Below are 27,573 nucleotides of genomic sequence, written 5' to 3'. Positions count from 1 at the left end.
AAGTCTTTGGTCTGTGCAGCTTGAACATGGAAAAGATGCTAGTTTCTTTCATTTTGGCTTATGGTTCCGCTTCTGTTGCACTTGAGAGTATCAGGAAATGTTGGGAATATAGCAAGTAGATGTTTCAAAAAGAATAGAAAAGTTCACAAAATTATTATCTTATTAGTTGTTCTTATCATTGTAATAGAATCTTGAATTCGAATCTGAGGGAGCCTCACATTTAAAGTGTGCCTCTGTCAACACAAGTTTTGCAGTCTGTCTTTGGTTGAAAGCTAGAATGAACTTGATTGTGTTTAATTGACACGTCACTTTTTTTTTTCTTTTTCATTTTGAGATAGGTTCTCACTCTGTCACCCAGGCTGGAGTGCAGTGGTGTGATCTCAGCTCACTGCAGCCTCGACCTCCCTGGGCTAAGGTGATTCTCCTGCCTCAGCCTCCCACATAGCTGGGAATACAGGTGGGTGCCACCACACCTGGCTAATTTTTTGTATTTTCTGTAGAGAAGGGGTTTCACCTTGTTGCCCAGGTTGGTCTTAAACTTCTGGCCTCAAGCAATCCATGCTGCCTTGTCCTCCCAAAGTGCGGAGATTACAGGCGTGAGCCACTGTGCCTGGCCTGACACTTCATTCTATTTATTTATTTATTTATTTATTTACTTATGTATTTATTTATTTATTTATTTTTTGAGATGGAGTCTCGCTCTTGTCACCCAGGCTGGAGTACAACGGTACGATCTAGGCTCACTGCAACCTCCGCCTCCCAGGTTCAAGTGACTCACCTGCCTCAGCTTCCCGAGTAGCTAGGATTACAGGCATCTGCCACCATGCCTGGCTAATTTTTGTAGTTTTAGTGGAGAACGGGGTTTCACCATGTTGGCCAGGCTGGTCTCAAAATCCTGACCTCAGTTGATCCGCCCGCCTTGGCCTCCCAAAATGGTGGAATTATAGGTGTGAGCTGCCCTGCCTGGCTGACACTTCATTCTTAATCTGCTTTTCACTTCTTCCTTGACTCTTGGCTAGTGTGTTAATTTATGAATTAGAAGACTCTAATATACCTAAGACCAGATATCTGTGATTCTGTAGTTATTCTTTTTTCCTGATTCTTTTCCTTCTGAATTTGTTTTCTTTTCCATTTTACTTTGTGTATTCGTTTACTCAACATATTCATACCAAAGACCCATTTGCCAGGTACTTTTTGTTACTGAACCGAGTTGTCTTCCACCAGAAAACCATTTATTCTAAAGCTGTAAGATAAACGTCTTACAGGATGAGAGAGAAGGTAGAACATGATAGCTAAAGGAATATTTTAGATGGTGTGTACATTCACAAATCTTTTCCTAAATAAGCTCAGATAATTGGTTATCATCTCTTCTGAGCAGTTTCTGATGTGGGGATGCCTGTAATCCTACCACTGTGGGTGATAAAGCATGAGTCTGATTTATTTTTCTTTTTGGTCTAATGAGACTCATGCTTGAATGTGCTAAAACAATTCTGAAAGATAACTAATCTCATATTGTATACTCTGTGATACTTTGAGTCTAAGGTAAAACACTTCATCTTAATTCAACTGGGAAAATTATAGATTATTTCTGTCAAACTTCTTTGAGCTACACATTTATTTGTGATTATTTGATTATTATCCCTATTGGACATTAAACTTTTGGGGCGGGGGCCAAGTCTATTCTTATAGTCTCCATTTCTAGTAGAGTACCTGGCAAATAGGTCTTTGGTGTGAATATGTTGAATAAATGAACACATCATCTATGGTAAGAGGAAAGGCTAGATTTGGAGCCAGGTAGTATGGTTCAGATTCCACCTAATAAGTGACATTGGGCAAGTGGTGACATGGGACAGGTTCCTTCCCTCCTCTGAACCTCATTTTTCTCATGGGTAATCTGGAAATAAATATTTCTTACAGTTTTTGTAAAGATTAGATGAAAACAGTGTGAAAGTGCTTGGCACATAGTTGCTTAGTACATTATTGTTATTAACTCAAAGGTCAAATGTACAGCCTCAAGGTCATGTAGATATGATTATCTCAACAACTTATATCTTTTTAAAATTTTAATTAAAAAAATATAGGCACGCAGGTCTCACTTTGTTGCCTGGGTTGGTCTCAAACTCCTGGCCTCAAACTATCTTCCTGTCTTGGCCTCCCAAAGTGGTAGGATTATAGGCATGAGCCACTGTGCCTGGCGAACATCTTTTTATTTTTATTTTCAATAGCCTGTTCAACTAAGACAATGCTAGGGATTGTTTTAGGAATTACAGTAATTAAATTATTAACCAGTATGTTTAATAACTGTTTACTGATCAATTTTCTTCTTACTCTCTTTGGGTGTTTATGTTTTTCTTTATACATCTTGGAGTTTTTTTAAAGAAACTCTACTTCCATAATCTATAATATTGGGTGTATTCAGCATTAAACATTTCCTGCCGCTTTCTTACTTACACACACTAGGTGCGTGTGTGTGTTAGTTACTGCCTGTTTGTGTTCTCTTCCTATATTCATACCACTGCAGCGAGAAGGAGTAAGGCAATTGTCATGTTTTTAAATAACATTCCCCAGAGGGGACAAAGAAACCTTTAGACGTGTTGTAGACATGCTTGCTTGGTCCAGAGTCCCTTTTTTTTTTTCTGGGGGTGCTTCATTCAGCTTTGTTATACAGTTTGATTTCAATATGCAGAAAGCTAGCACCATCTTGGGTCAGGAGAGCAGTTTGCTGCTTTGTAAATGGGTTTCGGTCATAGTGGGTGTTTTTTTTTTTTAAGTTTGTTGGCTGAAGCTCCGTGTATGTGCAGGCAGCTTTGTTAGGCCGTGGCTCCTAAACTTTGCCGCAAGCCATTACAGTAAATTTCCTGAGGAGTCTGTGGTGGAATGTTGTTTTATGACGTTGCCAGATACACGGTAGGTTACCACATGATGGAGGAGAGAGAGAAGGCAGATAAGACATTTAGACGGCAGAGCAAAGTCACTGTAGCACTTCGAAACTAGATCTTTCTCACCCGTTCAATTTTTTGACCAGTTTTTTTCCTGACATTACTCATACGTTATTGTGTGTGGAGGCCATATTTACTGCGTCTTACCAGCATGGAAATTCTTATTATTCTTCAGGCAATGTCAAATTTCTAGTTCTGGACCCTGAATTATATTTAGGAGGACCCTGTGGGAGAGCTGCCTGTGTGGCCTGGAGTCTTCAGTAATGAACTCAGTGTGACCCTTTAAAAGAGTACTTTTCTTTCCTCTGGCCTTTGTTTCTTCTGTTAAGCTAGAAGATTGGATCAATGACCTCTCGAACTTTCCATCAGAGAAAATTTAGAACTTTGTGATTTTGGATTTTGGACAAGTTCTTGTGTTGACCTTTGTATTTATTTGTGTGTGAATATGGAAGTGGTAACTTAAAGTTGACTAAATCTCTTAGTTTTTTCATTTTTGTTTGTTTTTAGTTTTATTTTTGATTGAATGATGAATTTTGTTCGTTTTAGGCAGTTTAATCAAACCTACTTTTAAGTTAATTTTGCTTGGAGGGCTGGCCTTCTGTCACAGTGACTTCACTAAGTTTTGCAGCAGAGCCCTTACTTGCTGTCTGTGGCTAAGCAGTAGTTGATTTAGAATATTGAAGTCATTTATTTATTAAAAATATATCTAATAACCATTGAGTTCTGCATTATGGTGACCAAAACCAGACTTAGTTCTTACCCGCATGTACTTCCAGTCTAGAGGACAAGACAGCCATTCAAAGAAATAACTATACAAAATAAATATAAAATCCTGACTGATATGGGTGGAAGGAGAGGTAAGTGGTACTGTGGGAACTCATAATAGCAGGATTAGCTCCCATTCTCACTTACTGCCAGTATATAGGGTTTAATAATAATAATGACCCCTAAGCAACAGGTACTGTGTATAGTACTTTCCATAAATCATCTTTTATTTTTATAACAACCTTGCATAGTGGCATTATCAACTTCATATTATAGATGAGGAAACTAAGGATTCAGATTTAATTGTGTCCTCAAAATCACACTTAGAGCAAACAAAACCTTGGGTACTGAAACTTATCTTTTTATTTTTAAAATTTTATTAGCGACAGGTTCTTGCTCTGTTGACCAGGCTCGAGTGCAGTGGCGTGATCATAGCTCACTGCAACCTCCAACTCCCGGGTTCAAGTGATCCTCTTGCGTCAGCCTCCCAAGTAGCTGGGACTGCAGGTGCATTTTACCATGCCTGCCTGGCTGATTTTTAATTTTTGTTGTTGTTGTTTGGTTGGTTGGTTGGGTTGTCTGTTTGTTTGTTTGTTTGCAGAGACTAGGTCTTGCTGTGCTGCCCAGGCTGGTCTTGAACTCCTGGACCAAAGGGACCCACCCACCTTGGCCACCCAAAGTGCTGGGATTGCACACATGAGCCACCATGCCCAGCCTGATACTAAAAGTTTAATTCAGGTTCATTTAATTCTTAAGTCCATGCTCTTTCCCTGCTTTTGAACATCTAGACTCAGGTGTGGTTGTGACAGCTCCTCTCTCTCAGGAGTGAGGTGCCAGCGTCATGGGAGATCCTAATAGGATGTACAGAGCACAATGATTTTTCTTTTAATATTTATTTATTTATTTATTTATTTATTTATTTATTTTGTTGGTGGTGGTGTTGTTTCTTAAGGAGCTGGGCTAACCCACAGGAAGTATGCCCAGAGTCAGCCAGCACAATGATTTTATTCAGATATATGGAAATTTTTCTCTAAAAATGAATGAGAATATATGATGGGATAGAATACAACATTCGCATGACTTTTTAAGATACTATATTAGATTTTAAAGAAATTTCAGACTTGTTCAAAGCAGTCTTGAAGTATGTGTTCATGCTGGAGAAAATTGAGAAATCCAGCATGTAGCACTAGCCTTCCTTCTTAATCCTCGCTTTCACTCCTATCTCACAATCCATCTAAAAAGGTGATTCTGATAAATTGCCTTTTGGTTTTCTTAAAATGTGGTGTATTCTGTTCTGGACTCACAGACTTCTTCTGTGGTCATTTTCTAAATGTGCTACTAAGCAGAGTTTCTAAGATCTTCATTCTGTTGATACCATGTCAGTCTTCCTGCTCAACTTAATACCCTGTGGAAAAGATAAGAATGTCTGCTGTGTGACGTTTACCATTTGAAGGACAGGAAGAGAGATATCTCAGTGTTCTCATTCGTACATGACGCTAGCCACAGAGCAAGGGTCTGACCTGAGCCTTTTCTGTCCCAGCACCTTGGGAATGGGCCACAGGCTACACGGCTATTACGACCCAAGGCTTGGGGAGGGGCTGAATGAGGGGTCACGTCTTGCCCTTAGTTGCTTCACGGTGGTGCCTTCTGTTCATGTCTTCTTCCCATATCTGTATCCTCCTCCCTCATCTTCCCTTGTAGAATCAAGTGCCTATCGTAAGCAGTCACCGTGATCACATAGAGATCTTTGGGTGTCTTTGGTGAATGTTCACAGAACATTGCCTTCCTGCCCCTTCCCCTTTCTTCAGGGTGAAGGAGTGGCCACATCATGTTCTGGGGCAAGCCCTGTGGGTCGGGCCGGGATTCTGCATCTAGCAGGCATGCTCTTCTCCCTTTGCCTGCCATCACCACCTGCATCTCCTCTGCAAAGATGCTTCTCCGTTTTTGATATTCGTTTGCAGGCTCCCTGCTCCTTTCTGTCCATTCCATGTTTACTTCTTAGACTAAAACGTTTCCATGGTAACAGGTTACTTTTCAAAGGGAACATCTTGTCATTTTATTTAATCCACTGCAGCTGAAGAGGACTGAAATATTAAGTTGTAGTTGCTATGGATACTGCTTTGTTACACTGGGTTTTTTTTTGGTATCAGATTTCTTATACAATGACTTTCTGTTTTTTAATACTTCAGGAATAAAAACAACAACTTACCTTTATTGTTGTAATTTGGCTTCTGGAACTATTTTTTTTCATATTCCAAAACAAAGATTTGTAGAATAATACAGGCTGAACTTAAGTTGTTTTGAAAAACATATATTATTTACATTAGCTACACAGAGAAATTCCTTCTTTTGCTGGGGATGATGACGACAGTTCTTAATTTGGTTTTCGTAGTATGATTCAGGGTATAAAGGTGTCTCTAAGATGATGAATCCACAGCAGAAATCCTTAGTAAACATAAGGAAAAAAGGAATATGTCACTTGGAGTTAATTTCTTGAATCTCATTGCTGATAAACTGTGGCCCTCTCTTCAGTTACTGGTTCAGCTGTGTACAGTGTAATTTGGGGTTGATCTGTTTGTCTTTTAATCAGCTTTTCTCATGTCTGGTGTTCTTTCTGATTTGCCACCTGCCTGTAGTATATTCCCCTCTTCATTTGACTTTTTTAAAACTTTAGATTTTTTGGATTCACAGAAAGTTGCAAAGATACCAGAGTGGTTTCATCTTTGGTAACTGTAATACGATACCAAAACCAGGAAACTGGCATTAGTAGATTGTGTGCATGTAGTTCTGTGCCATTTTATCACATGTATGGCTTTGTGTAACCACCACAACAATGAAGAGAGAGAGCTATTCATCACTACAAAGCTCTCCCTTTATGGTCACACCGTCAGCCTCCCTCTCTCTCCCCACCATCTCTTAACACCTGGCAATCACAAATCTGTTTCCATTTGTGTAATTTTGTCATTTCAAGAGTATTATATAAATTGGCCTTTAATTTTGATAGGTTTTTTTCTTTCATCATGACTTTCAAACTTAAAAAATTTCTTTTGATCATTTTGTCTTGCTTGGGTGTTTGAAATGAACATAGAACCAAAATAGGGAAAGGGATATGAATTCTCATCGTTCTATTTGTGATTAATTGTATGATTTTGGTTCAGTAACTTAATCATTCTGCCATATGGGAGCGTGATTGAGAGCTCTGACTTTGGAGTCAGCTGACCTTGAGTTTGAATCCTGATTTCTCCACTTATTTGCTGTTTAATCTTGGGCAACTGCATAACGTCTCTTGGCTTCAGTGGCCTGACCTGTACACTTACTACAATAGCACCTATCTTTCAGGGTCGCCTGTAAGATTAGATAAGAAAGGCCGGGCGCGGTGGCTCAAGCCTGTAATCCCAGCACTTTGGGAGGCCGAGACGGGCGGATCACGAGGTCAGGAGATCGAGACCATCCTGGCTAACACGGTGAAACCCCATCTCTACTAAAAAAAATACAAAAAACTAGCCGGGCGAGGTGGCGGGCACCTGTAGTCCCAGCTACTCGGGAGGCTGAGGCAGGAGAATGGCGTGAACCCGGGAGGCAGAGCTTGCAGTGAGCTGAGATCCGGCCACTGCACTCCAGCCTGGGCGACAGAGCGAGACTCTGTCTCAAAAAAAAAAAAAAAAAAAAAAGATTAGATAAGAAAATAAATGGAAATTGCTTTGCTTGCAATACCTGGTACATAGTAAACATTCAATGGATATATTAGTTGCTTTATTAGTATTAAAATTAGTATTGTTATTATTACCTATGGAGATACTTCCTCATAGAGTTGTCATGGAATAATGAAATAATATATGCCCAGCATAGAAAGCACTTAGTAATTGATAGCTAGTATTATTATTTTGCTTGTGCTTGTTATGTAACTATAATACACCTAGATTTTTTTTTTTTTTCCCCTCTGAGATAGTCTTGCTCTGTCCCCCAGGCTGGAGTACACTGGTGGGATCTTGGCTCACTGCAACCTCTGTGTCCCGGGTTTAAGCAATTCTTCTGCCTCAGCTTCTTGAGTAGCCAGGATTATAGGCGCCCACTACTGCACCCACTGCCACGCTTGGCTAATTTTGTATTTTTAGTAGGGGCAGGGCTTCTCCATATTGGCCAGGCTGGTCTCGAACTCCTGACCTCAGGTGACCTACCCACCTCTGCCTCCCAAAGTGCTGGGATTACAGGCACGAGCCACCGCACCCCGGCCTACACCTAGATTTAAGATAATGTACATGAAAACTTTTAAGATGACGATAAAGATAGATGTATGTGTATGTAGCATTATCCAGGACATGACTTGCATCTTTGGTTTTTTAATTCATATGGTAGTATTCTTTATCTGACCTGGCTAGGATTCATACTGCCTTTGGTCTGGATTTTTCTTCCGAAGTTGATGACCACCCTGGCTTTTACTAGACTTACTTTGTTTTTGTTAATTCAGCAGCATTGTACATCCAAGCAGAAACCTCTTTAGCAGCTATGTTTTTTGTTGTTGTTGTTGTTTGTTTTTTGAGACAGCCTTGCTCTGTCACCCAGGCTGGAGTGTAGTGGCATGATCTTGGCTTACCGCAACCTCTGCCTCCCAGACTCAAGCAATCCTCCTGCCTCCGCCTCCCGAGTAGCTGGGACTACAGGCGCCTGCCACCACGCCCGGCTAATTTTTGTATTTTTAGTAGAGTGGGGTTTCACCATGTTGTCCAGGCTGGACTTGAACTCCTGAACTCAGGTGATCTGCCCACCTCAGGTGAGCCACCATGCCTGGCCTGTTTATTTTCTTAAAGACACAGTCTGGCTCTATTGCCCAGGCTGGAGTACAGTGGCGTGATCATAGCTCACTGCAGCCTCAAACTCCAGAGCTCGAGTGATCCTCCTGCCTCAGCCTCCTGAGTAGGTGGGATTATAGGTGCATGCCACCGTGACCAGCTAATTAAAAAAACATTTTTTTAGAACCTATTGCCCAGGCTGGTTTCAAACTCCTGAACTCAAGCTATCCTCTTGCCTCAGCGTCCCAAAGTGCTAGGATTACAGGTGTGCATCACCATGTGTAGTGCTATGTTGTTTTGAACACAGGATAGAAAGAGACCTGAATTTCTGTGAATGGCAATACTAATATGTCTGTTAATATCAAAACATTAATTAAATGCCTTAATACCTAGAAATGAGATAATACTGTAGAGCACCTAGGACAGATAGTAAGTGCTGAAATGTTAGCTACTGTTATTATTAATCAAAGAAGAAAGCTGGCATCTTCTAGATGAATTTTAGCCTCCAGGACTTTCTGAAGTTAAGAATGTGCCATAATCAGTGCTTCTCAGAGCAAGGCTTGTGGACCTCATTATTATTATTGTTATCATCATCATCATCATCATCATTTTCTTTTCTTTCTTTTTTTTTTTTGGCAGAGTTTCATTCTTTTTTTACCCAGGCAATGGCGTGACCTTGTCCCATGGTAACCTCTGCCTCCCGGGTTCAAGCAATTCTCCTGCCTCAGCCTCCCGAGTAGCTAGGATTACAGGCACACACCACCCCGTCTGGCTAATTTTGTATTTTTAGTAGGGACGGGGTTTCACCATGTTGACTAGGCTGGTTTCGAACTCTTAACCTCAGGTGATCCACCTGCCTTGGCCTCCCAAAGTGCTGTGATTACAGGCGTGAGCCACCTCGCCCAGCCTATTATTATTTTTTAATCCCAAGACTTGGCTTCCGGACTTAAAAGTCTTCTGCCCTATATACCAAAAGACAATGATTGTCTTGAGGAGTAGCCTTGGTTCCGTCGAGACATTTGAGTTAGAAGCAAAGCTAGCCACTTTTTTCATGGAATATCAGTTACTCTTTGAAAGAACAACTGACAGACAAACTGTGGCCATTCAGACGTGGGCATTTGGCAGAAACTTTCTTGAAGATGAATTAAGTGAGCTTCTTATTTCAAGGAAAACACTGATATTACTTGACAAGGCTAAGATATAAACTTTCAAGTGAAAATTAGAATTTTGAAAAGCTTGTACTCACCACTGTGAGCCTGACAGCTTCTCTACACTGAAAGGCATTTCTTATGAGATAGGTGATATTAATATGTTTTTTAAAAATACTGTATAAAGAACTGGTTGATATTTGAAAGATCTGCAGAACTGAGTAAACTGACATTCTCCATAAAACCAGTGCATGACATTACAAAATCACATCTGAGTAGAAGATCCATTCATTCAAAGGCAAGACAGACCAACAGATTTCGGAGTAGCACAGTCCAAAGTCTACTGATGGGCTTTTAGATTCACCTTGTGTATACATCTTTAAGAAATGATTACTTGTTGAATTTTTGTTTTTGTTTTTGTTTTGTTTTGTTTTCTTTTTGAGACAGAGTTTCACTCTTATTGCCCAGGCTGGAGTACAATGGCACGATCTTGGCTCACTGCAACCTCTGCCTCCCAGGTTCAAGCAATTCTCCTGCCTCAGGCTCCTGAGTAGCTGGGTTTACAAGCATGCACCACCACGCCGGGCCAATTTTTTGTATTTTTAGTCGAGACAGGGTTTCACCATGTTGGCCAGGCTGGTCTCGAACTCCTGACCTCAAGTGATCCTCCCACCTCGGCCTCCCAAAGTGTTGGGAACTTGTTGAGATTTTGGTGTAGTATCAAAAAGGCTGTTCTTCCCTTTTCTAATAGCATGGCTGTGTTAGGCTGGATTATCTTCATATAATTTAACCATAACAATATATTGCAGCAGATTGAATTGAAAAGTAGATAGGAGAAACTGTCTTTTGTATTAAGTCAAATATTAATGAGATTTGCAAAAACATGAAAGAATGCCTCAGTTTTCACTAAAGCTTTTTGCTTAAATGCAATTACTTTTTATAAGAATATGCATATTGTTATGTAATGGGCTTATTACTATTTTTAAATCAATAAATATTTTGAAAGTTTTCAAAAATTTGGATTTCTTGGGATGTTCAGTAATTTTTATTTTTATTTTTTGCAATAAGCTTTATTTCCATTTTATCCAAAGCTTGGGAAAGGGGTCCAGGGTAGTGGCTGGAGGTGCCGCTTAGGCAGAAGCCCTGAACTTTTAGAGAGGCTCCTAAAAGGTTGCTGGGCTCTGTAGGCTCCTAGTGGTGATTGAGGGTGAGTCTTTTGGAAGAAACACTTACCCAGCCCAGCCTGGGGAGGTTGATCTGGTAGTCGCCGATCTTCTTGTTGAGTTTCACCTCCTCATCTAGAAAGTAGCTCTCCAGAAGTCACGGAGATGGGGGTCTGTGCAGGCAGAACCCAGGGCCTAAAGATCGAGGGTCTGGTTCACGTTCTTCCCCAGGGCCATGGTGACTTCCATGGCACCCAGGGTTTTTACCCCCACTCATTTTGAGATGGCTTCTCCACATCCTGGAAATGGGGGCCAATGCCACACACACATCTTCAAGAGACACTCTGTACCCTGAAGCTTCTCGGTAGGCCGATTCATGGAAGAAGTCACCTGTGCCTCCCAGAGCCACATCATTATGGTTTAAATAGAAGCCCAGAGAGAGATGGGTGTAAGAAGCCCATAGATGCAAATTGACCAGGTGGTTGATGGCGGCCGCTACCTTGATGGGATAATTCTGATGAATCCAAGAGCTCGCGGTTGGTCAGCAATGAGGCGCTAACCACAAAAACAGTGGTGGCTGGTCCCAGAAGCAGGAGATGGCCAAGAAGAAGGGTCCTGGAGGTTGCAAATGGAGAGGAGCTTGGAGGGCGGTGGGAGGCTGGAACAGATGGAGTCCCAGGATGTGTGCTGTCCAAACATTGTTGAAATGACACAGATTCTGGGACCACCAAGATACACTCCAGTAATTTTTTTTATTTTTATTTTTTTTTTTGAGACGGAGTCTCGCTCTGTCACCCAGGCTGGACTGCAGTGGCCGGATCTCAGCTCACTGCAAGCTCCGCCTCCCGGGTTCACGCCATTCTCCGGCCTCAGCCTCCCGAGTAGCTGGGACTACAGGCGCCCGCCACCTCGCCCGGCTAGTTTTTTGTATTTCTTAATAGAGACGGGGTTTCACCGTGTTAGCCAGGATGGTCTCGATCTCCTGACCTCGTGATCCGCCCGTCTCGGCCTCCCAAAGTGCTGGGATTACAGGCTTGAGCCACCGCGCCCGGCCACACTCCAGTAATTATTAAGAGTGTAAAAGGGTACAGAGACCTAAAAGTTTGAGAAGTGTCGTGTTACGCAAAATGTAGTCATTGCATCAAGATTGCAATTGACAGTTAAGAGTGTTTCCTACAAGCTGTTGATATTATGTTTAAATATTATTAATGAGTGAGGTATGAACCACAAAAGGTGCATTCAAGAAGGGGGCAGTTCACAGACTCACTTTGCACCTGGCTGCAGCCTCATGGGCGTGCTTTTTCCATGTGCCAGGGAAACATCCTGGGGCGTTGTGGCTGCCTAACCTATCAAGGGTGATGCAACTGTCTCGGGATACAGGATTAAAAAAAAAAGTAAAAAAAGAGGAGAGCAGTGTGGCAGCAGGGGAGGGATACTTAGTTCAGTAAGGAGGATTCTGATTGCTCAGTGGATCCAGATATAGCTGGATGCTGGCACTTCCCCACCATGTGTACTTCTTGTCTTTCATCTTCAGTTCATATTCTGACAGTTTTTCTGTCAGATGCATCAAGCTTTCTCTAATGGGGTGTGTTGCTATCTACCTCTTTATATCTTGGACCTAAAAAGTACTTTTGCCATTTATTCTGTATTTTGTAACTCTTGCATATAGTAGGTTAATGCCATTGTCTGCACCTCAGATCCTACCTGCTGAAAAAGAACTTTGTTGTATTCCTTGCTACAGAATCCTGATATTTAAAAGTTACATACAATTTAAAAATACTTTTGTTGCAAAGAGGGATTTTAAAATAAGCTTTTAAGAAGGTTCCTTATTTTATCTTGGTTTTCATGTTATAGCCTACTTATTAGTACTCTTCCCTGATATAAACTTAAAAGAAACAATTTTTAAGTCTCTTAAGATGGCCCAATACATTTTTTTGTCTCATTTCTGTTAGTTTAATAGTAATTATCTACATCCTATTTTTATGGAAATACGTGACATATAAGTGGTTCTAGTCAGCCGGGTATTGGGGAGTTTGTTTCGTTATCATGGCACATTGGGTTTTTTAGCTAAATATGACAATAAATTAGCTTATTAAAATAAAAATGGGGTTGGGGGGTGAGTGTGGTGTCTATAATTCCAGCACTTTGGGAGGCTGAGGTGGGGATCCCTTTGAGCCCAGGGTTTTGAGAACAGACTGGGCAACATAGCAAGACCTCATCTCCAAAATAAAATAAAAATGGAACAGGAATGTTTTTTCTGGAATTATCAAGGACTTAACAGTGCAGCTTGCCGGGCGCGGTGGCTCACGCCTGTAATCCCAGCACTTTGGGAGGCCGAGGCGGGCGGATCACAAGGTCAGGAGATCGAGACCACAGTGAAACCCCGTCTCTACTAAAAATACAAAAAATTAGCCGGGCGCGGTGGTGGGCGCCTGTAGTCCCAGCTAATCAGGAGGCTGAGGCAGGAGAATGGCGTGAACCCAGGAGGTGGAGCTTGCAGTGAGCCGAGATCGCGCCACTGCACTCCAGCCTGGGCGACAGCGCGAGACTCCGTCTCAAAAAAAAAAAAAAAAAAAAAACAGTGCAGCCATGGTATGGAAATGATATGCAACCACTGGAGAACTCTAGAGTAACAGACCTTCTGGAAGAACCCGAAGGTTGAGCTGCAGGCACAAGTTACTGAATGGGCTATGGCTGAAAGTTTCTGAAATGATACATTCTGGCTAGACCTGCTTGTAGGCAAGAAAGCGTTTGGAAAGTATTTAGAACTTTTGGCAGCTTGTTTTGCTCACAGCTAGTTAGAAAATAGAAAGGGACAAGTTGGAAGGGAAATAGTGGTAACACTGACTGCTTGCTTGTTTTTCTTAAAGAAGTGCTCATGATTAAAATAACTTGGCTGATTTGATTCCTCTACATACCTCCTAAAGATACAGACAGACAATTAGGGAAATCTGGGCATAGCATACACCTGAATATTAAGAAATTGCTAATTATTATGTGTTGTGATATATTTGATTGTGTCCAAATCCCTTATCTTTGGAACCTCCTAAAACAGCTTCTTCCATTTCCTGTATAAACCTCTGAGAGCAAACCATCTTTTAGCTTCTTTTTTCCACATGCCATTCTCCTAATGAAGAAATGAAGATGACTTGTATGATGAAGTCATCCCACATGCAAGCATTTCCCCATCACCACCCCTCCCTTTCAGCCTGCCACCTCTGCATGCTTTCATTTTTACTTGGAAAGTCCTCTTTTTTTTTCCTGCTGCTAGGCCTGTTATCTCCTTCTGTGTCTCCTCTTGAAGCCTGCCTCATTTTGGTACCTCCCCTTCACATTTTTGTACTGTGTCTTCTGAAGTGTCTTATGTTGATTAATACGGGCATCAGCCTGTTCTGGTGTTTTGGTGCAGATGCTGCCTCACCAGCTGGAGGCTTGTAAGATTCTTGAGGACTGGACCACCACATTTCTCCTTCTTTCTCTTCTTCTTCTTCATCATCTTCTCCTCCTCCTTGTCTTCCTCCTCCCTTTCTCCTCTTCCTTCCTCCTCCCTTTCTCTTCTTCTTCCTTGTCTTCTTTTTTTCTTCCTTTGTCACATTTACTACCACCTTTGCCCAAACAAGATTATTCGTGAGAAAATGGTTGGATTAAAAGAAGAAAGTACTGGACCCAGGTGCCCTAAAGGAAATAATAGCTTTCCAAAATGTATTTTTAACAATTTCAAACATAGTGGGTATGGCTATCAGATCCATGAGAGAAAAACAAGGGCATGTGCCTCCTCTTGGGCCATCTTCTTTGACACTGTTTTGTTTGTTGCGTTGTTTATAGACAGGGTCATGCTCTGTTGCCCGGTCTGGAGTGCCGTGGTACGAACATGGCGCACTGCAGCCTTGACCTCCCAGCTCAAGCGATCCTCCTAACTGGGTCTACGGGTGTGCACCACCATGCCCAGCTAATTTTTAATTTTCTTATAGAGATGGGGTCACTTTGTGTTGCCTAGGCTGGTTTTAAACTTCTGGGCTCAAGCGATCCTCTCGCCTTGGCCTCCCAAAGTGCTAGGATTACAGGTGTGGACCACTGTGCCTGTCCCTGTTTGCTGCTTTATCCCAACACCTAGGACAATTCCTGGCTTATAATAGGTACTTAAATATTCGTTGGTTGGATGGATGGATGGGTGGGTGGGTGGATGGATGGATGGATGGATGGATGGATAGATGGATGGATGGATGGATGGCTCAGTCTGTGTCCTAGGATAAGTTTTCTCATTAGTATTTTATAAGGCTTATGGTAGGGCACCCTGAAATGTTTTGAAAGGAAGAAATGTGTGACTGGAATTGTACTACAGGAAAGTCCGTCTCTCTGAGGCATGAAAGAATGATGGTATAGGGGCTGGGTGCGGTGGCTCGCGCCTGTAATCCCTGCACTTTGGGACGCTGAGGCAGGTGGATCCCTTGAGGGTCAGGAGTTCGAGACCAGCCTGGCCAAACATGACAAAACCCCAAATTATTAAAATTACAAAATTTACTGGAATTTACTGCTAAAATTACAAAAATTAGCCGGACATGGTGGTAGGCACGTGAAATCCCAGCTACTCAGGAGACTGAGGCAGGAGAATCAGTGGAACCCAAGAGGCGGAGGTGTCAATGAGCCAAGATCATGCCTTTGCACTCCAGCCTTGGCGACAAGAGCGAGACTCTGTCTCAAAAAAAGAACGATGATATAGGAAGGTTCTCATGAAAGGTAGCTGCAGTTCTTAGGATTTTAGAAGGAAAAGGTTTTAGAGGTGTGTGTGTGGTGGTGGGTGGTGTATGTATACAGAACATTAGAAGTAGTGGGGACGTTAATTCTTCCTCATTTTTTCCTCATTTATTTGAAGAGAATTACTTTTTTTGAAAAATGTGTGAATGTTTATGTCAAAACTATATTGTGCTAATTTAATCTGCTCTATTTCTGTTCCAGGAGGCTGAACAGTACCCAGGGTGAGATTCGTGTTGGTCCTAGTCATCAGGTGAGGTTCATTTTCATAGCTTCCTTAATAGATTTTTGTTTCTTACTATTCTGCTGGCACTTTATTCTGTTGAGCAGCATCTTAGAATGTTGTTAAGTGCTATAGGGAATTTTATATAAATACGGAGGTTTTGTTTTTTTTCCCTCAGATCACCACATTTCAAAAATTGTGATGAAATACATACATGAAGTAAAATTTACCATCTCCCATTTTTAAGTGCACAGTTCAGTAATTAAGCACATTAATATTGTTGTGTAACCATCACCATCATCTATCTCCAGAACTCTTTCTATCTTGCAAAACTGAAACTCTGTACCCAGAAACAGTAACTCCATTTTCCTTCTGCAGCATTGGCAATCACCATTCTCCTTCCTCTCTTTGTCTTTGACTGTTCTACCTCATAAAATACCTCATGTGAATGGAATCATACAGTATTTTGTCTTTTTGTGCCTGATTTATTTCACGCAGCATAATGTCCTCACTGTTCATCCATGTTAATAGCATGTGTCAGAATTTCCGTCCTTTTTAAGGCTGAATGACCCATTGTATGTATGTATCACAGTTTGTTTATCCATTCATCCATGGATGAACACTTGATCACGTATTTTTATTTAAAACATTTTACAGCCAGACGCGATGGCTCATGCCTGTAGTCCCAGCACTTTGGGAGGTTGAGGCGGGCAGATCACTTGAGGTCAGGAGTTCGAGACCAGCCTGGCCAACATAGCAAATCCCATTTCTACTAAAAATACAAAAATTAGCTGGGCATGGTGGCAGGTGCCTGTAATCTCAGCTTCTTAGGAGGCTGTGGCAGGAAAATCATTTGAACCCGGGAAGCGGACGTTATAGTGAGTCGAGATCATGGCCACTGGACTCCAGCCTGGGCAACAGAGCAAGACTTCGTCTCAAAAAAAAAAAAAAAAAAGATAAAAGATGTTTAAAATCTCTTTTCCTGGCTGGGTGTAGTGGCTCTGGCCTGTAATCCCAGTACTTTGGGAGGCTGAGGCAGGTGGATCACCTGAGATCAGGAGTTTGAGACCAGCCTGGCCAACATGGCGAAACTCCATCCCTACTAAGAATAGAAAACTTAGCTGGGCATGGTGGTGTGCGCCTGTAATCCCAGCTACTCAGGAGGCTGAGGCAGGAGAAATCACTTGAACCCAGGGGGCAGAGGTTGCAGTGAGCCAAGATTGTGACACTACGCTCCAGCCTGGGCGACAGACTGAGACTGTCTCCATAAAAATAAACAACCTCTTGTTCTTCAGCAGAGTCAAGATGGTTAGGACACTTTTCAGTCAGAGGGTTGCTGTGTCACCACTGTTGCCCTTTCTTATTTCGTCGCATTTACTACAGCTTTTTGGGTTTTGTTGTTGTTTTTACTTTTTTTAGAGACAGGGTCTCACTCTGTTGCCAAGGCTAGAGCACAGAGGCATGATCACCGCTCACTGCAGCCTTGACCTCTTCCTGGGCTGAAACAATCCAACCTGTCTCAGCCTCTGAGTAGCTGGGACTAAAGGCATGTGCCACTGGGCCCGGCTCATTCTCTTTGGATCTCAGTGTCAGTTAGGATGCTTTCACTGGCAGTACTCTGGCTCTGTTTCTGTCTCCCATGTCACGGCATCCTGATCAGGCAGTACTGGGGCTCTGCTGTGCTTCTCTGAGACTCTCTTGTACCCAGGTGGCCTCCATGGAGGTGGCGTCATCCTCAGCTCAATTCAACTAATTCTAAGATACACTTTTTTCCTTCACATTTGCTCTCTGTAGTTGGACTTCATTGTATATTCTGTGGTGTGGTTATAATTTATTGGCTACATTTTATCCTTTCTCAATGCACATAAAATAACAGTGGATCTTACAATGAATGAAGTTCAGCAAGTGTTGAGAGGAAGAAAGAATTGGACTTCTTTTGCCCTTAGGAGCAAGGAAAATTTCCCCAGCATGTCCCCAGTAGATCCACATATTGTTGCCATGGATTGGGTCATGTGTCTATTTCTAAACCATGAGGAAGGAGTTGAGGATGATTAGCACTTGAGTTGGAATGGATGCTGGGGAGTACACAGCTAAGGCCGTCATGTCTAAAGACATGGGATACAGGCAGCAGTGAGCCTTGGAAAGAAATTAAGAAGTGAAGGAGTTAAGAAGTGAAGTGAACACAAAAACTATCAGGGTCACATAGTTTATAGAAGATACTTCTCATCCCAAACCTGGGGCTATAACTAATACAGACGGAAAGAAGCTGCAGGAGGACAATGTCTGCTTGTGCAAGTAGAGTCTTTTGTTGGTGTGTTCCATTAGGTGGGCCTGACTGCCGCCTTGGGGCTGTATTTTCCATCTGGGAACCTGGTACTCACCTAATGCCACTCAATTCCATCTCCTATTCCCTACTTTCTCTTGCACTGTATTTTACTACCCATTTTTTCCCTCTCACTGTGTGTTTCCAGTGTCTGGAGATCTTTGTACCAGACTTTTCTTTTATAGATTTTTTTTTTCCTACCATGAAAGAAAATGTAGTTCCTAAGGAAAAGATGCTTATATTCTTGGAAAAGGAGCAAATTTACTGTGATTGGAGTTTTGTATACTACCATTTAAAATCAGATGTTTGGTGTTTTTTTTTTTTTTTTTTTTTTGAGACGGAGTCCCGCTCTGTCGCCCAGACTGGAGTGCAGTGGCCGGATGTCAGCTCACTGCAAGCTCCGCCTCCCGGGTTTACGCTATTCTCCTGCCTCAGCCTCCCGAGTAGCTGGGACTACAGGCGCCAGCCACCTCGCCCGGCTAGTTTTTTGTATTTTTTTAGTAGAGACGGGGTTTCACCGTGTTAGCCAGGATGGTCTCGATCTCCTGACCTCGTGATCCGCCCGTCTCGGCCTCCCAAAGTGCTGGGATTACAGGCTTGAGCCACCGCGGCCGGCCAACCAGATGTTTGGTTTTTTACATCAGATTTTAAATGTATTCTGTGTGCTTCATTTTCGAAAAGAAATGTCTTGGAGCACCAAAAATAATAGAACTTTTAAAAAGGAATTGGCAACATTTACCTTTTTAAAGTTTTTGACTTGGCCGGGCGCGGTGGCTCACGCCTGTAATCCCAGCACTTTGGGAGGCCGAGGCGGGCAGATCATTTCAGCTCAGGAATTCGAGACCAGCCTGGGCAACATGGCAAAACCCCATCTCTACAAAAAATACAAAAATTAAGTGGGCATGGTGATGCATGTCTGTAGTCCCAGCCACTCAGGAGACTGAGGTGGGAGGATTGCTTGAGCCTAGGCAGTTGAGGCAGCACTGAGCCAACCATTGCACTCCAGCCTGGTAACAGAACCAGACAGTCTTAAAAAAAAAAAAAAAAACCTTTTTATTAGGGGAAATTAACCTTTTTATTATACTAACATATACAAAAGCAGGGAAAGAATAATACAATGAAGTCCTTCTCTTCATTACTCAGCTTCCACAAGTATCAAATCCTCGTCAAACCCATTTCATTTATTCACCCTCACAGCTCTTCCTCACAGCTCTTCCTGCTGTTGTTTTAAATATCTCACAATACATCATTTTCCTTGTAGATGTTCCAAAGATAAGGGATTTGGACACAATCAAATATATCACAACATATAATAATTAGCAATTTCTTAATATTCAGGTGTATGCTATGCCCAGATTTCCCTAATTGTCCGTCTGTATCTTTCTCTGTTTCTTTATATTTTCATAGTTCAAATTAGAATCTAAATGAGAGCCATTCATTACAGTTGGTTGATACATCTCTGGCCGGATCTCAGCTCACTGCAAGCTCTGCCTCCCGGGTTTATGCCGTTCTCCTGCCTCAGCCTCCGGAGTAGCTGGGACTATAGGCGCCCGCCACCTCGCCCGGCTAGTTTTTTGTATTTTTAGTAGAGACAGGGTTTCACTGAGTTAGCCAGGATGGTCTCAATCTCCTGACCTCGTGATCCGCCCGTCTCAGCCTCCCAAAGTGCTGTGATTACAGGCTTGAGCCACCGCGCCCGGCCGATACATGTCTTAAATCTCTCTTAATTCACAGGTCCTTCCCCCAGTCCCCCAGTGCATGTGGTAAAGAAGCTGTTTCATCCCGTAGGATATTCTATAGTCTAGATTTGGCTGATTGCATTAAATTTGTTACCTTGTTCTTTGCATGACTTGAGAATTAGTAGTTAAATCTAGAGGTTCGGCCGCATTCTAATTTGGTACCCTGCCTTCCAGAAAAATGCTTCCTGGTGGTATGTACTTCTGCCAGGAGGCTCATATGTCTCTTTTTTAATTGTAATTAGCAGCCACTGATAATTTCTTTCTTTCTTTCTTTTTTTTTTTTTTGAGACAGAGTCTTGCTCTGTTGCCCAGGCTGGAGTGCAATGGCACAATTTCGTCTCACTACAACCTCCGCCTCCCGGGTTCAAGCCATTCTCCTGCCTCAGCCTCCTGAGTAACTGGGATTACAGGCGCCCGTTATCACGCCTGGCTAATTTTTTGTATTTTTAGTGGAGATGGGATTTCACTATGTTGACCAGGCTGATCTCGAACTCCTGACCTCATGAAACACCCGCCTCAGCTTCCCAAAGTGCTGGGATTGCACCCGCCTCAGCTTCCCAAAGTGCTGGGATTACAGGCGTGAGCCACCATCCCTGGCCGCCACTGATTGTTTCTTAGATCCATTATTTTATTAGGGATTTCAAAACAGTGATATTCTAATTCTACCATCCATTTATTCATCGTACAAATAAAATGAAACTTCACCTTTATCTTTCAATGACTACCAGTGGATTTAAGATTATTTTTTAATCTATAATGAACTGATTAACGTTCCTGCTGTATTTGTCCTTTTCACTTAATCCCAGTAGTTTTTGTCCTTTTCATTTAATCCTTTTTCTCTGGTAAGACATGATTTTACTGCCTCACCTTATACATTGTATTCCCTAGATCTGGAATTAAACTTGTCTCAGAAGAGCCCTCTTTTGTTGTAGTGGGAAGTGGTATTTATATACTGGGTGCTGGGGTATTCATTCTTACTGGGTTGGTTGCTATTTCGAGGCCTTTTCTGTAGACAGAATAGGAAATAGGTGTTTTATTTTCCTACTTTCTTAAAGGTAAAATACATTATAAATTTATATTGATATATCCAATTCAAATTCATATTTTTATATGGCCTTTATACTAATTCTGTCCTCCTTTTATCTCTATCTTTATCATTTTCCCGTGACTCAAATCCTATTTTTTAATGACACCAACAAAATTGCTTATTTGCTTCAATTCCATAATATACATATAAAAGCCCAGAATAACAGTAATCACACTGCTACAAACAATATGCTTATTGAAAACAGTTTAGTATTGCATTTTGTTTTGTATATCCTGCCAGGGCTGTATAAGCAAATTAATATATCTTAGAGTTACTTGAAACAGTTCCTAGAGTAGAACCAGCTCAGTTGTTGCATTTCTTTCCATTTGGTTTACAGTTTTAATGAGATTATTATTATTTAAGCTTCTTGTTTTCATTCCCTCTGCTCCTTCTTAGATAAATAATAACATAATATACATCCTTTTGCCACCTTTCTTTTAACAAGATATTCTTGTGTTCTCCTCATAGCAGTATATAGAGCTCCTTCTCATTCCCTTCTGTAATACTGTTTCATAGAACTCCATGTATGAATGTAGCAGTTTATTCATCTAATCCCTATTAATAGGCATATGAGTTGATTGTCCAGTCATTTGCCATTACATGTAATGCTGCAGTGAATAGCCTGTGCATATGGATTTTGATGTTTTTGCCAGTGTATCTTGGGGCTATATCCCTAGAAGGGGGATGGCTGACTTAGAGGACAAGTGCATATATAATTTTGAGGGTGTTGCCACATTCCCCTCCATGGAGATTGTATTGGTTTGTGTTGATACTAGCAACTAATATGAGTGCTAATTTTTTTCATGGCTTTATGTATTGTCAAACATTTGGAGTTATGTCAGTATAACAGATGCAAAATTGAATATGTGCCACTAATTTGCATTTCTGTTGTCAGTGAGGTTGACTCATCAGTTCTTATGATTAAGAGGCATTTTTGTTTCTTTTTCTGTAAACTGTCAATGTAGTCCATTTTTCTCGAGGATGGAGAGGGAGCTTGGTCCTGCTCACGGTAATAGTACTTTTTGAGTAATTTAATGGACATTAGAGAACTGCTGTGCCCAGTACTGTACTTGGTGCTGGGGAAGCGGAGCTCAGTAGTAGTGTCAAAGACCTTTTGATTCCAACATTTGTTGTGGCATTATTATTATTATTATTATTATTATTATTATTATTATTTTGAGACAGAGTCTTGCTCTGTCAGCCAGGCTGGAGTGCAGTGGTGCAATCTCAGCTCACTGGAACCTCCACCTCCCAGGTTTCAGGTTTCAAGCGATTCTCCTACCTCAGCCTCCCAAGTAGCTGGCACTATAGGTGTGCGCCATCATGCCTGGCTAATTTTCGTATTTTTAATAGAGATGGGGTAGCACCGTGTTGGTCGGCTGGTGTGGAACTCCTTACCTCAGGTGACTCGCCCGCCTCAGCCTCCCAAAGTGCTGGGATTACAGACGTGAGCCACCGCGCCAGGCCCATTGTGTTTTAATTTTATCCTACTATTTTCACTATGTATTAAGCAGAACTAATTGTGACACTCAGTTTGATGTTATAGAAGTCAATACTTAACCAAAGAAGAACATCCTTGCTTGGAGAAAGTCAGCTTGATACACATGTAGAGGCATGGAAGACAGCCTGTAAAGCTGTGTGGGTGCTCATGGCTAGCCTGAGAGCCACATGGCCTGTTGATGTGATGTTTTGCTATGCAGTTGCCTCAAAAACTTGAATAACCGACATTTAAAACCACAAGCTTTTACATAAAAGTGAAGATTTCTGGAATTTGGAAAAAGATGGAGGATGTACACACACTGGTTCCCATTCTTGTGTGACAGCATTCCCTGGATGGGGCAGTTCTATCTCCATTTCACCGTGGTCCACTTCACTCTTGAGTACTTAACACCTGCACGTCCAGGTGGGGAGTCACTGCCACACATAGCTGTTCAGCACTTGGAAGTCCAGATTGGGATATGGCATTTTGTTTAACGTGACTACTAGAATATTTAAAATTAAATATGTAATTCTTACTTTATTTCTATTGGATGTTGTTGGCTTATCTTCAACCTGCTGCATTCACTTAAATTATTTGCCCAGGCTTTGTGTACCATGGAGCTTTATCAGACTGATGTGCCCATGTTCATCATTTGACAGGATGAGAACATGAGTATCTTGCAAATGTCTGACTTTTCACAGGTCTCTGCTGTTTATGGTGGTCATGGCACCTGCTTGCTCTTGCTCTGTCCCAGCAGAGTATGGTTGAGAAAATGCCACGGGTATTTGAATCTGATGACTTAGAGTCTTTTTGGGGAGCACTGTTGCTCAAATATTTTTAAAAATTCTTTTTATCGAGGTATACTCTATGTACAGCGAATTGTTTGAATCTTATGTGTGCTTTTCAGTCTGCCCTGATGATTCGTATCAAGGCACAGAACATTTCTGTCATCCCAGAAAGGTCCTTCCTGTTCCTTCACAAGCGATTCCTTTTTCTGTAAAGAAGTCACTGCCCTGATTTCTGTCACCACAGGTCAATTCAACTACACTCACATACCCCCCCACACATAATTTTTTTTTTTTTTTTAAGAGGGAGTCTTGCTCTGTCACCTAGGCTGGAGTGCAGTGGCACAATCTTGGCTCATTGCAAGCACTGCCTCCCAGGTTCAAGCGATTATCCTGCCTCAGCCTCCCAAGTAGCTGGGACTACAGGCACGTACCACCACACCTGACTAATTTTTGTGTTATTAGTAGAAATGGGGTTTTATCATGTTGGCCAGGCTGGTTTTGAACTCCTGACCTCAGGTGATCCACCCTCCTCAGCCTCCCAAAGTGCTGAGATTATAGACATGAGCCACTGTGCCCAGCCTCAACTGTGTATATATATATATATTTTTTAATTTAATTTAATTTTACTTTATTTTATTTTTGAGATGGAATTTCACTCTCTTTCTCCCAGGCTGGAGTGCAGCGGTGCGATCTCAGCTCACTGCAACCTCCACCTCCCAGGTTTAAGCAGTTCTCTACCTCAGCCTCCCAAGTAGCTTGGATTACAGGCACCTGCCACCATGCTTGGCTACTTTTTGTATTTTTAGTAGAGACAGGGTTTCAGCATCTTGGCCAGGCTGGTCTTGAACTCCTGACCTTGTGATCCACCCACTTCAGCCTCCCAAAGTGCTGGGATTACAGGCCTGAGCCACCGGGCCTGGCCTCAACTATGTATTTTAATGTTAACTTTAATACTCATCATTTTTTGGTATTGACCATGACTTATATTGCTCTTGAGTGTCTTAAGAGTAACACTTTTCTGATAGGATAGCTCACTTAATTTTTTAGCAAATATCCTTAGGTGAGGTATCATTATTTGCATATGTCTTTTTTGTCAGCTTGTTATATTGGAAATGTACGTGCGTTTCCCTTCTTTATCAATAGCTGTTACCGTGTAAAGACATTATTTTGTTTTTTTTGTTTGTTTATTTTATGCATATGTGTCTGCTTCTGTTTTACTCTTGGTATCATGCTGGCACTGGTTTGCTCTGACACTGTTAAGCAGATATTAAACAGTCTATTGTGAAATCTATGGTGAGGCCGGGTGCGGTGGCTCAAGCCTGTAATCCCAGCACTTTGGGAGGCCGAGACGGGCGGATCACGAGGTCAGGAGATCGAGACTATCCTGGCTAACATGGTGAAACCCCGTCTCTACTAAAAATACAAAAAACTAGCCGGGTGTGGTGGCGGGCGCCTGTAGTCTCAGCTACTTGGGAGGCTGAGGTGGGAGAATGGCGTGAACCCGGGAGGCGGAGCTTGCAGTGAGCCGAGATCACGCCACTGCACTCCAGCCTGGGAGCACAGCGAGACTCCATCTCAAAAAAAAAAAAAAAAAAAAAGAAATCTATGGTGAAATGATCCTGACATGTGAAATAGGTCAGTTTAAATGACTCATGGTTTTGTTGTTATTTTTCTGCCATCCAAGGAAAGAGGCTTAGTAAAACATTGTATCTGTTCCTAAAGACTGTTTATTGAGATAGCTCTTTATGATTAATACATGCTTCTTGATTGTGACTTACTCACCCCTGTCTTACAGGCCAAACTTCCAGATCTGCAACCATTTCCTTCTCCAGATGGTGATACAGTGACCCACCATGAGGAACTGGTCTGGATGCCTGGAGTTAACGACTGTGACCTCCTTATGTACTTGAGGGCAGCAAGGTAATAGGAATCTACCCCCATCCTGCTTTCTGAATTAGACCATCTGAACTGTATAGGCAGTAAACTTTGCCTTTCCCCTGAGATTTTATTTCTATATTGGGCATTCTCTGACTTTAAGTTTGGTTACACCCTCTGTAATCAGGACCCTGGTTCTTCTTACCAGAGAATAATTTTTTTCATGATGAAGTAATGTTTTTCTTCTTGATGTTTGCCCCACATCAAATTTTGGAACTTTTCAAGATGAAGACAGCTTAGGCCATACATAGAGTTATCAAAACCTCTCAATCCAGTTGAGTACTTGAGTCATTCAGCTCATCTTAAAACCCCACTACAGGGGGGTGGGGATGAGGGGAGGGAGAGCATTAGAACAAATAGCTAATGCATTCAGGGCTTACAACCTAGATGACGGGTTGATAAGGTGCAGCAGCGCACCATGGCACACGTATAGCTATATAACAAGCTGACACGTTCTGCCCTTGCATCCTGGACCTTCAAGTAAAATGTAAAACAAAAACAAAACCCACTACAGATTTCATGTTCTCTCTCTACTTTGTGGCTGTTCATTAGTGCCTGTCCTGAAGTTGACATTTTTGTGTCTTGCCTACATGAGAACATTTACCTGTGATCACCTCGTAGAAGTTGCATAGAACATACAAATGCCTCAGATGCAGAGACAAGTGTGAATTTGCTCCTCACACATCACAGAGCAGGCAGGCAGACTTTATATGTAGTGATTCTGGTCTTGGCAGCATCAATAGCATGCAATGACAACAAAAACACAAAAGCAAGGATTAGGGCATCCGAATTCTAGCCCTGGCTGGGTTTGTGGGTTTCTTTTTTTTTTTCGGTTGTTACTTGTTTTGTTTTTTTGAAACAGGGTCTTGCTCTGTCACCCAGGCTGGAGTACAGTGGCACAATTATAGCTCACAACAGCCTTAACCTCCTGAGCTCAAGTGATCCTCCTGCCTCAGCCTCCTGAGTAGCTGGGATTATAGACACATGCCACCATACCTGGCTATTTTTAATTTTCTGTTGTTGTTGTTGTTGTTGTTGTTGTTGTTGTTGAGATAGGGGTCCTTGCTGTGTTGCGCCAGTTACCTGGCTGTTTTCTAGTCAATGGTGTTGTGCATGCTGGCATTCAGTAGAGAGGAGAATGTGTAAGTGGAGTGAATGACTAAGAGGTTTTATCTCTGGTTTTTCACCTTTTTTTTTTTTTTTTTTTTGAAGACAGGATCTCACGCTGGAGTGCAGTGGTATAATCACAACTCCTTACAGCCTTAACCTCCTGGGCTCAAGTGATCCTCCCACCTCGTCCTCCCCAGTAGCTAGGACTATAGGCATGCACCACCATACCTGGCTAATGTATTTTTTAAAGTTTTTGTAGAGATGGGGTCTCTCTGTTGTGAGGGCTGATTTTGAACTCTCTGACCTCAAGCAGTCCTTCCATGTCAGGTTCCCAGAGTGCTGGGATTACAAGCATGAGCCATCACACCCAGCCATGATTTTTTACTTTTAATTCACTTAAAGGTAGTTGATATGCAGAATGAGAGGAATTAAGTAAAATTTTAGATGACTTAATTTCACATGTTTTCTGGAGACTTTTCTTTCAGAAGATTGTCATCTACTGAAATATTGTGGCTCATAGATTTAGATTCTTCATGCTCTCAAATCTAAAATCTTAGTACTGATAAAGCATGAGAAGAAACAATACAAATGGATCTGACTAAAAGTAACATATATATTTCTCTGTGAGTGAAGAGGAACTTAAATTTATTTTTGGTCTGGGTGTGATGGCTCACGCCTGTAATCCCAGCACTTTGAGAGGCCGAGACGAGCGGATCACCTGAGGTCAGGAGTTCGAGACCAGCCTGACCAACACTGTGAAATCTTGTCTCTACTAAAAATACAAAAAGTAGTTGGGCATGGTGGCGTGCCTGTAATCTCAGCTACTCGGGAAGCTGAGGCGGGAGAATCCCTTGAACCCTGGAGGTGGAGGTTGCAGTGAGCCGAGATTGCACCTCTGCACTCCAGCCTGGGCAACAAAGTGAGATTCCATCTCAAAAAAAAAAAATTTATTTTTAAACACGAGCAGAGGCAGGGCTGGGAACTGGTTCATCATGCATGTAGTAATGGAATTTGTTCTGGGCTGGAAATGTCCCCTGAAAATTGAAGGTCTAAGTCTCTGTCCTTATATTGCTATGTACTAATGAAGGAAAAACCTTTTCTTCTGAAGGAGCATGGCGGCGTTTGCAGGGATGTGTGATGGAGGCTCTACAGAAGACGGCTGTGTCGCAGCCTCTCGGGATGACACCACTCTGAATGCGCTGAACACAGTAAGTCTTTTGAAGTCATCCTGAGTGAGAAGACACTTCTTTTTCCCCTGAACTGGCTGTAGGGAATGTGTGGTGAGTGCGGAGCGTGAAGTCGCCTGCAGACTCAGGAGTGAGTTGTGGTCT

At 42.1% G+C, this 27,573-nt stretch overlaps 1 protein-coding gene and 1 non-coding gene across 3 annotated transcripts in view; both read left to right on the top strand.

Moving 5' to 3' along the window:
* RERE (arginine-glutamic acid dipeptide repeats) overlaps positions 1–27,573 on the top strand; it is a 470,948-nt gene that overhangs the window by 301,270 nt on the left and 142,105 nt on the right. For both annotated transcript variants that reach the window (XM_025378261.1, XM_025378250.1), the window contains 3 exons: positions 15,762–15,810; positions 24,993–25,117; positions 27,351–27,450. In XM_025378261.1, coding sequence (XP_025234046.1) covers positions 15,762–15,810; positions 24,993–25,117; positions 27,351–27,450 — 274 coding nt within the window. The remainder of the gene's footprint in view (positions 1–15,761; positions 15,811–24,992; positions 25,118–27,350; positions 27,451–27,573) is intronic.
* On the top strand, positions 12,063–12,187 carry LOC112616253. The gene has a single exon (XR_003117602.1). It is a non-coding gene; the product is annotated as a small nucleolar RNA SNORA77 (small nucleolar RNA).

The sequence above is a fragment of the Theropithecus gelada genome, chromosome 1, assembly GCF_003255815.1.
Source record: "Theropithecus gelada isolate Dixy chromosome 1, Tgel_1.0, whole genome shotgun sequence".
NCBI lineage: Eukaryota > Metazoa > Chordata > Mammalia > Primates > Cercopithecidae > Theropithecus > Theropithecus gelada.
Note: the sequence above shows the minus strand (reverse complement) of the source record. Positions and strands in the feature narration are given on the sequence as shown.